General features: G+C 41.9%; 1 protein-coding gene across 1 annotated transcript; it reads right to left on the bottom strand.

Moving 5' to 3' along the window:
- Window positions 1–5,250: 5,250 nt before the first annotated feature.
- On the bottom strand, window positions 5,251–10,925 carry LOC100413368 (spermatogenesis-associated protein 31D3-like). The gene is given in 12 exon segments (XM_035302385.3): window positions 5,251–5,530; window positions 5,533–5,912; window positions 5,914–5,983; window positions 5,986–6,222; window positions 6,225–6,763; window positions 6,765–7,389; window positions 7,392–8,502; window positions 8,504–8,767; window positions 8,769–8,982; window positions 9,248–9,308; window positions 9,911–9,956; window positions 10,706–10,925. Coding segments are annotated over 12 exon segments (3,963 nt in total). The 5' UTR covers window positions 10,895–10,925; the 3' UTR covers window positions 5,251–5,303.
- Window positions 10,926–12,882: the final 1,957 nt, after the last annotated feature.

Genomic DNA, 12,882 nt, shown 5'->3' with positions numbered 1-12,882 from the left:
TTATCCACACACACCTGTCCCATGTATTGTATGTTATAGTCATGATTACTTGGCCCACAGCATATTGGACAAATGGGTTGGCAGATATGCTGCCTCTTATGGCCTCTGGATTCCTTAAGTTCTGTTGTTATTATATACCATATCTCCCTTGTGCGCTTGATTTGGAAGAAGTACCTTAGTGGAAAATCGGAGGGAACCTGCAGCTATTATATCAAGGCAAGATGAAGTTATCAAGATATTTTTGTCAGCACTATTCTTATAATAGGGGCCAGGTGTTATAATTTTTTTTTTTTTTTTTTGAGATAGTGTCTAACTCTTGTCGCTTAGGCTGGAGTGCAATGGCACAATCTCAGCTCACTGCAACCTCTGCCTCCTGGGCTCAAGCAATTCTCTTGCCTCAGCCTGCAGAGTAGCTTGGATTACAGGCAAGTGCTACCACGCCCGGCTAATTACTGTATTTTTAGTAGAGATGGGGTTTCATCATGTTGATCAGGTTGGTCTCAAACTCCTAACCTCAGGTGATCTGTCTGCCTTGGCTTCCCAAATTGCTGGTATTTCACTGGGATTACAGGCATGAGCCACCATGCCTGGCCAAAATATTTGCCAATCTATAAGAGAGCTACCTTGTTAAGATTGCATCCCCACCTCTTCCTACTTCCAATTAATTTTAAAAGAAACTGCCTGAGCTGTTTACTCTCTCTTTGCCTTTTTTTCCCTTCCTACCCGTCATTTGCTTTTTTTCTGTTCTGCTCTGAAAGGTGACTTCTGAAGATTTTATCACGCAGTCTCTCTTGCCTTCTGATTTCTGGCTGAATTCAGCTTATGAAAGAACTTGGAAGGAGATGGGAGATGAGGCAGAGGTACTCCTGCTCCCTTCCTGATTCTATAGACTTACTAACATTTCTGTTCTTATATAATTATAACCTCGTCCCATGTCACTTTGTCTGAGGCTCTAGCTCTCAACTATTTCCTCTCCTTGCCCTTTGGACTTGAGATTCCTGCTGTTGCTGGTCCATAGATACTGCAACATTGCATGTGGGTTCCTTAACCCTCTTCCGTAATTAAAACAATCCTCCAATCTCCAGCTTTTTATACTAGCCATTTCTTTCTAGGACCCTGTCTCATATACCTACTGAAAGTGCTAAACTTACTCACTTTATTAAAACTACTTGGAAGCCTCCTGAATAAATTCTAGACATGGTGATAGACAAGTGGATACACAAATGAATAGGAGAGCCACCTCAGTAAGAAGCAGTAAAAAGCAAAATTTTCAAAAATAAAAATGTATAATGTTTCATAATTCATGGAAAGAATTGGTAAGGTGAACTTCACTAAAATTAAAAACTTCTTTGTAAATACACTATTGTGAGAATAAAAAGACAAACTACAGACTTGGATAAAATGTTTGCAAGACAAATATCTGATAGAGAACTGATATATAAAATATATAAAAAAAAACACTCTTAAGACTAAGTTAAAAAAAAGTTTAAAAAAATTTAAAGAATAAGCAAAAGATCTGAACAAGTACCTCACTAAAGAAGATATAAAGATGGTAAATATGCCCATGAAAATATGCTCAATATCATATATCATTAGGGAATTGCAAATTAAAACAACGAAACACCACTAAACACCTATTAGAATGACTAAAATTCATTCCATGTCAAGCAAAAGAAACTCTCCTTTGTTCCTGGTGTGAATGCAAAATGTCACAGTCACTTTGGAAGACAATTTGGCAATTTGTTTTACAAAGCTAAACATAGCTTACATCATCCAGCAATCATGCTCCTAGGTATTTATGCAAACGAGTTGAAAATTTATGTCCACAAGCAAGAAATCTGCACACAAATGATTATAGGAGAGTTACTCATAATTTCCAAAACTTAGAAGCAACCAAGATGTCTTTCAAAAGGTCAGGGAATAAACAAACTGGGTACATTCAAACAGTAGAATACTATTCAATAATAAAAGGAAACAAGCTATCAAGCAACAGAAATAGAAGAATCTTAAACACATATTGCTGAGTGAAAGAGGCCAGTCTGAAAGTCTACATACTACATGATTCCAACTATATAAATATTGAAAATATTGAAAAAGACAAAACTATGGAGACAGTAAAAAGATCAAAGGTTTTCATGGATTAGGTTGAGGGAGGGAGGGATAAACAGGTGGAGCACAGAGCAGTTTTAGGGCACTGAAACTGTTCTGTATGATACTGTAATGGTAGGTACATGACAGTTACACATTTCTCGGAACCTGTAGAACTTTACAATACACAAAGTGAATCTTATGTAAACTTTGAATTTTCATTAATAATAATGTATCAAAGGAAAAATAAGGGAGAAGTAGAAGGGGTGTATAGAGACTCTTTAATTTCTGTGCAATTTTTCTGTAAACCTAAAACTGCTCTATAAAAATGAAGTCTATTAAAAATAGTTATTTAATTTTAAAGCTCATAATACAGCAAAAGAGAAAAAAATCATGGAAAAGATGATGGCATAATGTAATAATGGTAATATATAGGCACATATGAAGGGCTTTGGTAAAATAAGAGAGAGTAATGGAATCAGGAAAGGCTACAAAATAGAGAAAACCTGAATGGTAAGTGACATTTCATATTGCTGAATGAATTAATTGTGTATTGAGAATTAAGAACTATAATTAGATGTATTTTTACAAAAAATATTATTCAATGTTCAAATCAACCTTGGAGGGAGGTATTATCTGCTTTTTACAAATGAGGAATCCAAAGTTCCCCGGTTTCACCTGACTTGTACAAATTCATACAGTATGTGAATGAATAAACACAAATTCAAACACAAGCCTTCGGACTGTGGGTCCATTTCACCAAAAGTTACAGGAAGAAAATTATGAGAAGAAAGACTGTAGGTATGAGGAAGGAATGAAACTAAGTGAGAACTTGCTTCAGATGCAAGGTCTTGTTACAAGATACTGTTATAATAAGAAGCTGGTTTTGGCATGGAGTAGTGGAAACTCTGTATGATCAATGAGAAATCTCTTAAACAAAATAGTAATCAGATTTTCAAATATATAAAAATCTAGGAACCATATATAATAATAAGTACTCTCTTTTTACCCAAAAAGAACAAGCAAAAGTAGAAATGTTGTCTTTTGCTTACAGATAGACCAAATTGATTTTTGTTTTTTTGTTTTGGCCAATCTAATAAACAAGGCCATGAAGTGCAATTGTATATTATCCACTTTTTAAAAAATATCATATTCCCCTTAAATGGTCAGCTTTAAAGAAAAAAATACTTGAGTTTTAAATGTCAAATATTAGAAAGAAATGTATTTATTGTCAAGATTTAGGAGAAAAGGTTGTTTCTTTACTTTCTTAATTAACTTGCTTTCACTTTACTGTATGGACTTGCCCTGAATTCTTTCTTGCATGAGACCCAAGAACCCTCTCTTGGGGTCTGGATCAGGACCCCTTTCTGGTAACATCTTCCTGGTAACCACGAAGGGATTATACTGAGGAGACCCCCTACCTGAAGGAAATAGTTTGCAGCACCAACTTTGAGTAAGTGGTGGGGTACATTTTACCCCAGTAAAGGATGAGATTTGGTTAGAGGCCCAACTTAGGAGGGTGCCTCTCCTAAGACAGAGAAGGTTAAAAACCCCCACTTTTTTTTTGAGACTGAGTTTCACTCTTGTTGCCCAGGCTGCAGTGCAATGGCATTTCAGCTCGTGCCTCAGCCTCCCAAGTAGCTGGGATTACAGGCATGCACCACCATGCCCAGCTAATTTTTGTATTTTTGAGTAGAGATGGGTTTTCACCATGTTGGTCAGGCTGGTCAAACTCCTGACCTCAGGTGATCTGTCTGCCTCAGTCTCCCAAAGTGCTGGGATTACAGGCAGGAATAAAAGGCAAGGATGCTTGACCACAAATTTTTCTAGGAAACCTACCTCAAGTGCCCTCTAGAAAACTCATCTTTCAATCCCAGTCTGTATAAGTGGAGTTGCCTTAAAACCCCTAATGTTTTAAGGGTGCTTATATACTAACCTTGGCCATAGGGAGCATTCTGTAAAGGTCCATAATGAGCCCCCAAATATCTGTAACCCTCATGCATAGTTCAGTGTAGTCCAGGACTCACCTCTGGATCATAAGCTGCGGGTGTTCTATACAATATCTATTATATTCCACTAAGCTTGTGAAGACCTGTGACACCTCCATCCTGATAGGTGAACCGTATACACTAAGGGAAGATCTTACATGTTGCCATCAACATGGCTGGAGAGAAGGCACAAAGATCACCTTCCCCAAAGGGAGAGATGCCATGCTTGACAACAGTCCTGCAGATACTGTTGTAGTAGTTAAAGAACAGCCCCGGGTACACCACTGCCAAAATGGCATCTGTAAGCTCTGCAGTGCCCTGGTAAACCTCAGGGGGTGGTGCCTAGATCTGGATTGAAAAAGGGTCATAATATAGACATGATGGGGCACAAACTTTTTTCCACCAGCAGGGTCATCTTTTCCTATCTTCACTTTTTTCTTACTTTCTCTTTTATTCTAAGGCATCTTTCCTTACTCTCACCTTTATTTTATGCTATGAGGTAGGTGGTTGCCTGGTCAACGTTGCTACCACAGACAGCTAGGTGATCTCTCTGCTCATTAAAAATGTCATAAATCCAGGAAATACCCAGGGAGTGGAACTAGTTCCTGAAAGTGACTTTTTAGTGGAAAAACCTTAATGTTGAGGTCAAAATATGTTTCCCCAAATCATGAGCATGCCCTGCTTGTCATCATCTTAAGCGGCAACCACAGTGTTCCTGACACCCTACCCCAGCCAGCAGTACCCCCAACACTCCCACCAACTTACATGATCCTCTGGTCACTGAAAACTTTTTAAAATAGTGATTAAACCACTATTTCTGAAAAATATACCTGTCCTTGACCCTCTCTTCACATATGGAAGGCCTGTCTTACTCACTGCTCTAAAGAATATGAAGCAGTGAATGGGGAAGAAGGTGCAGGCTGCCATACAATATCAGCAAGTCTCAATCAAAGAGGTAGAAAAGAGTCCAACTCCTCAGACTTCATCAGGGACTGAAGGGGCTTTTGAAGACACATGAAACTCATTCCTCCACAATAGCTCCAGGAGACTGGTCACCTTTTAGAAGTCAAAGGAGGCAGTCAGTGAGAACTGAACCAACTCCTACCTTTCCCAAAGCACAAGCTTGGGTTACTCAATACCAATACTCCCCAACACAATACACAGAAAAGATATCAGTCTTATTAGAACATTTACTGGGGAGAATCGATATTCTCAAACAGGAGTGAATTATTTTGTGGGGGGAAATTTTCCTCCCTGGAAATGTTTTGGAAGCATTGTCTGTGTAATTACTAAAGGCTCATCACTAAACACAGTGCTTTTAGCAGTGGTTGGGATGGCTGGAGGTACTGAATCAACTTGACACTGGCAAGTGGGATTTAGTTGGGGCACAGCCTTCCTGTGGGGCATGGATTGGGGATGCCTTTGACACAATATCTTGCCCTTAAATGCCTCAACTTTTGGGGCTGTCTGTTCGTGTCTGTGATCTGTCTAATCCTCGTTGGATAATTCTGGCCAACTAAGATAGCTTGTTGGCTGCAAGATTTGCTACATGTCACTTTGCAGGAGGGAGCCATGTAGTTGCAGGGATAGCCCTGGACAGGCTTTGCTCTGTCCTGCAGTACTGTCTTGTGCTGAGCTTTTCTAAGCTCCACTGGGGAGAAAAGGGGCTCTTGGGGACAGGTGATTTCTATCCCACCCCTATGCTCCAGCTTCTCCTCTAGGGACTTTCCAATGTCTCTCTTAACTTTCTGAGCTTCAGTAGTCCCAGTAAAGGCAGCTCTAATCATAGCTGGACCTCTATCCTGCACAGATGATGACAGGGAGCTACTTTTTCTGGGAACATTCTTGTTCCTCACATATTATGCTGGGTTTCTTAAACCTCTGAAAAAAGGTCTTCATCCATTTTCAGGAGGAGGCTGTGTTTTCAAGGTTGGGGAATATTTTCTCCCAAGCACCTCCCCTGATGTCTTCTTTTGAACAGGATGGCTCTTTCTCCTGGGTTGGGGTGTGCCCAACCCTGCATCCCCTCCACCAAGCTCTCCTCCTTTGGATTTCACTCTTTTTGTAGCTGGTGGGAAATTCTTAACTTGGCAAATCTGTAAGACATGCTTAGAAACCGTGGGCTTCTGCTGCTGTTCCACATGTCCATGCTGTCCTCCACATGGACATGTAGCATCTGGGAAGTTGCCATGTTCCCACTGGAGATGCCCTGAGCATGAGTCAGTAAGCCCTTGGAAGTCAAGTTATCTATCTTTTTTCCTTGAAAATCTGTAGTGCTTCCTCTGAGGGGACTGGAGGCACCATTTTTGGAATCCGTCTCAAGGTTGTGTTCAGTATCAGAAACACGGTCAGGATGATACAAAATGGGGATGGAGCTTATTGTTCCCAACTTTTCTTCTTGAAGAGTGCTTTGTCTAAGAGACTTAGAGACCGCATCTTTGGAATCTTCCTGAGGAATGAAGGTGGCTGAGGAGGGGAGGTCAAGATGGGAAAAGGAACTGGAAACGTCCTCTTGTGATTTACAGATTTCTGTGGATTCAAGGACCTTGCTGGGAAGACTCCACAGCATCCTCATATGGAAAGATTTAATATGGGCTTCCAACATCTTTTGTTTGTTGGAACCAAGGAAGGAAATCTGAGAAGTATCAACACAGTGGTCCTCAACCACCAATGCTGTCAAATTTCTTAGGAAGAGACACTGTCTGCTTGACTGAATGCTGTGAACTACGCACACTCCAAGGCACTTGACCCTTACTGATTTTCTCAAATTTCTTGCTCAAATGTACTGTCAGGGCATTTGAAAGTTGTTTCTGACCTAGGCTGACCCCTGATTCATTCCCTGGCAGATGCATCATCAAGTGACCTTCTAGGTCGCTCACAGAACTAGAACTCAGATCCTCTTCTGAAGATGTCTCTGGTTCATGCAACAGATGATCTTTTGGGCCATTCTCCTGGCTGTATCCCTGAAACTTCCCCACATTCTCTAGGGAAAGCATATTTGAGCTTCTCTTGTGGAAGCTTCTAGGTTTCCTTGATTTAAAATTCTTGAGATCATTGTGGTTTTGACCCTCAACCAAAGAGCTATGTAAGGGTCCCTCACTGTTCTCTGACTCAGATATCTCTGAAATTGGGCTCTGAGGATGTAGCAGTGACAGAGACTCGTGGATTCTGTGGGGCAGACCCCATCTGTGCGGGATGAGCCTCTTTTGAAGGTGGTGCTCTAGTTTCTTCCTAAGCTCAGCACTGAGTGGAAAATCTCCAGGAAAGGTGGAGATGGGACCACAAGCCTTAAAGGACTTGACCAATGCAAGACTGGAGCTGGAGAACAAAAGTCTTCCTGGGATTTTTGAACCACAGAGGGTAAACCCCACTCACTTTGCAGTACTTTCCGCAACACATTCCACTCCAGATGGTTAATTTCAGATGGTGTAAGAGCCTGTGCCTCATTCTGAGATTTATGAAAACACACTCAACAGCTCCCAATCAGGAACAGAGGACTAGATAGTTGGGCTGTGAGTGGAGATGGATTTTGAGCTGGGGACTGACCTTGAGGCAGGGTTTGAGGCAAGGGGAGGGACTGGGTAATAGGCAAGGACAGAGGTTGGGGATGGGGAAGTACTGGGGATTCCTGGAATGTAGACATACTCGTGATTTCATTGAAGAATACAAACATGGAGGAACGGCCACGTTGGTCAGGAACATTAGGATTCAGAGACTCGCTGTGCAGAGATGGGAGACCCCAGAAGAGCTGAACATATTTTTGTTCTAAATGGTCCTCAAAGCACTTAGAATATGGGGGCTGCTGATGGATGTGCAGCTGCTCTACTTTTTTCCCTGAAGAATTTAGTTGGTAGTTTGGCCTAAGATGTTTTGGGAAAGTTCCTGGTTTCTTTCCATTTTCTTTCCACAACAGAAAATCACCCCTTTTTTTGACTTGTCTCTCCAGAAGTGCCAGAATGTCATGGCTGAGAAATGAGAGCTTAACAAGCACTATGAGGTTGACCACAGAGTACTCCCCTAAAGAGGTCTCAGAAGAATGAAGGCTAAGAAGCTCTTGCATGAAATCAGATGGTGCAAAATTGGAAGAAAAAGAGTCTTTGGCATGAGACTGCCACCAGGAGAATTCTGCAGATGGAGGCCATGAATGGTCAATGCCTCTGATTGCTGGGAAATAGGTGGATGACCCACCAGAACCAAATAGAGATAACATCTCTGAAAAAGGCATCCATATGGTGAGACTTGATTTAGACTGGGTCACAGTGCAATCTTGCGGTGGTAAAGCAGATGGGCTTGGTGGTTTATGGTGACAAGCACATGAATCAGTGGGATTCATGACCTGGGAAATATTTGGTAAGGGGTTCATACCTTGGGATAGGGTGGAGTTAAATGAAAAGATGGTGTTCAGAGACAAACTGGCCTCAGGTTGGGAGATTGGGTTCCGCTCTCTGAATGTGATGTGGTGGGAGAAAGGGAAAGGGAAGCTGTTGGGGTGGGGAATGGTCTATGGGGAACTTGGAATCCAGGGGAGAAACAGGCTTTGGTGGCAGAGGGTCCCTCAGTGGTGAGGGTGAAAATAAGTCAGCTAAAGGGGTGATCAGGTCAGGTGAGAGAATTAAGGGGGGTGGTGGAGAAGGGTCAGGACTAGGAGACATTATTAAGTCTTCTGGAGGGGCGGCTGAGGAGGCAGAAGTCCAGAGTGAACGATGACTCAGTCACAGAAGCTGCAGAAGTCGAAGGGGACACAGAGGGAGCAGCATCTTTCAGGGACTCCCAACACAGCAGTCACTGGATCTCAGCAGTTATTCTGTTACACACCGCACGGAGGGGGTCTGGGCATAACAGTCGACGAAAGCAGGCTGTATCATGATGCTGGCCCAGGGGACTGCAGAAAGCAGGAGGCCCAAAGCTGCAGCCAGGACCAGAACAAAGAAAGGAGGGTCTGTTAGCCTGGCAGGGGTGGGAAACCTGGTGCCTGCTACCTGCTTCACATTGCCCCCCGCCTATGACCTCACCATGCACTCTAGGGCCTCTCATTCATTCATTCACATAGATGTTCCTATGGCTACCCACTCCCACAACTACAGCAGGCTACAAGAAATCCCTGAGGTGAATAGAACTTGCTTAAAAAAAGGACTGGGGTGGGAGCAGGACAGAAGGGAACAATTAATCACCTTTTCAGAAAAGAAACCAGCTTCCTTTCCTCTTCTGCTTCTTTCTGGAAGGTTATCCGGTCTGGGAAACCATAACAGTATGTCATATGTAATGAAAGTAGAGGCACAGGGATCATACAGAAGTCGCTCTGCAGAAGATCTTTGGGATATTCAACTCTGGTAGCCCCAAGTATCAGTAGAAAAGGGCAAATAGTCATTGATACTATTAACAAGTTCACATGTATATGTGGCATCATTTATAAAATTCCTTCACATACATTACCCTATGTGATGCTCAAAACCACCATTGGAAACACAGATGTCAGTGGTTACCTCCAGGAGAAATCTGAGCAGCAAGGAAGTCAAAGTACTTACGCAAAGTTGTGAGACAGAAGCTCTGATTCCAAGCCAGCCAGTAGACATTCCTTGATATATAACTTGCCCAAGAATTGGGTAACGCCCAGTGCCCAGGTCTATCACTCTATCATGCCTATAGATAGGCAGAGCAGGGCCTATGAGCAGTGTCTCAGGTCTGATGGCTTTTCTGCAAGCCTCTCTGCTGAGTGCTCTGTTTTCTGAGACTGTATCTAGTAACTGACATTCTAAGAAATCATGGGCCTGAGTCCTCCTTACGGAAACAGGAAGGGTTACCCTTGAAGCTCAGATAGAGCAGGCTGACCTTACCTTTAAATGTTCCACCTTTCTTTCTCCTCCTGGCTCTGCCCTGACACTGAGAACAAAAGAAAGACAATGAGAGGCTGGGACTCATTTATCTAACTCTCTATGAAGCTCATTCATTCATTCATTCACTCATTACACAAGCATAATGTGACTCCCTAATTAATGCTAATATGTTCCTGTTATCAATTATTAAAGGTGATCAAATATTTCTAATTTTTCATTTCCTGAAAAACTCAAAGAGGATTTTGTCTGTGAGAGTCACACTTGATGTGCTCAGTTAGCAGTCCTCAAGGAGGGCACAGACTCAGAGGGTAACAGTCACATCTGTGCTCCCTCATAGGAAGAGTGTCCCAGAGACAGAGCTCTGGCTCCAGCCTCTGCTCAGAAACTCTCAGCATTGCTCCCCTGGTCAACCCAATATGAAGAAAGGCTTGACTGAATGAAGATGACATGGGAAAGTGACTCATGATCAAATTTCAGCAGAAATTGTTCTTCGTCAGGGAGACCACACTCTCTATGTAGTCCAATCAGGGTCCACAGAATTACTGTGTTTGGAATTTTATCTGGAACTCTCAATCACAGCCAGATAGGTAGTCTATGAGCTTCAGATGGAAACACTAGTCCTCCTGAAGCCCTAAGTCTACCCAACCTCTTCTAAAGATGAAATTCTATCCTCTCTTCAGACTTCCCGTCTAAGACCATCTCTCTGTACCAACCAAACTTACTTAGAAATGTGGGAATAGGATTGGGAAACAACAACAGGGAATCTCCCTTGGGTGTTCCCCCACGGTTTCTTACCATTGGGATGTCATTATTTTTCCTGGGGGGTGACAAATCGAGAGTCAATAGCATGTAGAACATGTGCAGCATAAACAACCCCAACCCAGTCAAGCAGATGAAGTCGGGGTCAATATCCAAGCAATGTGCCAAGCCAGAGCTGAGCCCTGACTCAGTACAACTGTTCAGAAAAAAGAGGATATTCCCCATGATGTGAATAGCATGGCTGCCTGAAGCAACTGAGCCCTGAGTTTGCCAAGGCTTAACTATAAGCCCAGGCCTGCATCATAGAGCATGGAAGTCACAAAGGGTTTTTAAGGGTGGAGGGAGCAATAAGAGGAGGGTGTGTCCACAGCCTTGACCTCACCAGCCTAGCTGACCCCACCCCTCCTGTGCCCTCAGGTCCCTCTGCCCTACCCTCCCACCCCATTTCCCAACTCTATCCTTTCTTCATGTCATATCTTTATTTTAGTGGAATTTTCTGTTTGCTCCAACAGTAAACCAGGTGTTACCCAAGTCCTGCTTTACTGTTTGGAGCCCGTAACTTCAACCCCACCAACACCACAGCCTTGAAAGCCTGAAATACTGCCTGTACCCAGGCACTGGCACTCTCAGGATCACCAACGTCCTCCAATCCCTCTTATCTACAGAATGTTTTTGCCTTACATTAGCCCAGATGTGAAACTTAACGTGCCTTTATACTTACTTTGTTTTGTGAATGTCAACAGTAAATTTTTTACTTTAAAGTCAGCCTTAACTATTTCCAATCAGAGGGACTGACTCAAACAATTAAAACTAATATTATCAAAGAAAAGGAGCTCACTGTCCAATTTGGGTTTTTGAGAAAAGCAGGTTTTTATGGTAAATTAACCACGAGACAGGAGTCCAGCTCAAATCTATCCCGTGTGCTGGCTTTCATGCAGTCATTTTGCTAGAAAAGGTTTACGGAGTGGTCTCTGGGATTAATAGGTGATCAGTGGAAGAAAGGAGGTCTGTAAAGTCCTCAGGCATGCACAGTTGTTTTTAATGCTACCTCATGGATCGCACGTGCACATTTGTGGGGAGTTAGTTGAAAACGTGGCAGAAATTTGAGCTGTGATGTCAGCCAGCTTATTCTGTGCAAACTTCAGTTGGCAATATCAACTTTAATCCATTTTAGCCAGTTTTTTAATCTCACAAGCAGGGAGAGTTTTGGCATTTTAGCAAGTTATTGTTGTTGTTTAATCTGCTATCCTGTAAACTGATGATCTGTGTTGGTCATTGGTTTCTTTAACTCTGGGGCATGGTTTCACTAATAATTCATTTTTAACATCTACAAAGTGAAAGTAAGTGTACAATAAATGTATGTAACTAAACTTCAAGGGATCTTGGGGGTACATTATAGCACTTATTTTTCTGAAGTTAGTGAAGTTTAAACTTTTCAAGCACTTTTGGAACATACTCTATACACAAACACACATATACATCGACCTAAAAGGAAGAAGGTGAGACAAAATTATCATAAATAGAGAGTTCATCTGGGCCAAACTTGAGGATTGCAACCTGGGAAAACAGATGCAAGTCACCCTAAATATACACTCCAATTAGCAGCAGTAACTAGCAGGTTTTTAGTCAAAAAATGGGGCTAGAAGTGGGCTGATACAAAGTTGTTATCAGGAATTCTCATTGGTTTACAAAGTGATATTGATTAGTGTTTGGCTATATATTGTTAAGTTATAGGGTATGGGTTATAGTGTCAGGTGTGGGGTTATTGGGTTAATATATAGCTACATGTGGCAATAGCAAGCAATTTCAAGAGATGAATACACAGCTCAAGGATAAAGTAGGGCTGTGATTGCTGTCTCATTTTAATGTCTGTCTAGGCCTGATAACTTAAAAGGACTCACATTCCTCAGATAAAAGTTCTTTTCTTTAAAAACATTCCTACACACCCATCCTATGACACATCAAGCAGTATTTTCAAATCCAAAATTGATTATTTCCTTCTTTTATTTCAATCTCATATTTGTCATTTTGACCCATTTTCTAACTCAATCTCAAATACAGAGTCCCAGCCCTCTACATCAATTTCATAACAAGTAAGCAACTCCCTTAAACAAGGAATAGATTACAGTACACTAAGCTATTGTGATCTAAGAGACCAAATAGATGCCCTTAATCAACTAAGACAGACCTTAGGGTTAAAAAAAGAATGTTCC

The sequence above is a fragment of the Callithrix jacchus genome, chromosome 1 (assembly GCF_049354715.1).
Source record: "Callithrix jacchus isolate 240 chromosome 1, calJac240_pri, whole genome shotgun sequence".
Classification (NCBI taxonomy): domain Eukaryota; kingdom Metazoa; phylum Chordata; class Mammalia; order Primates; family Cebidae; genus Callithrix; species Callithrix jacchus.
The sequence above is the reverse complement of the archived record's forward strand: the minus strand, read 5'-3'. Positions and strand labels throughout refer to the sequence as shown.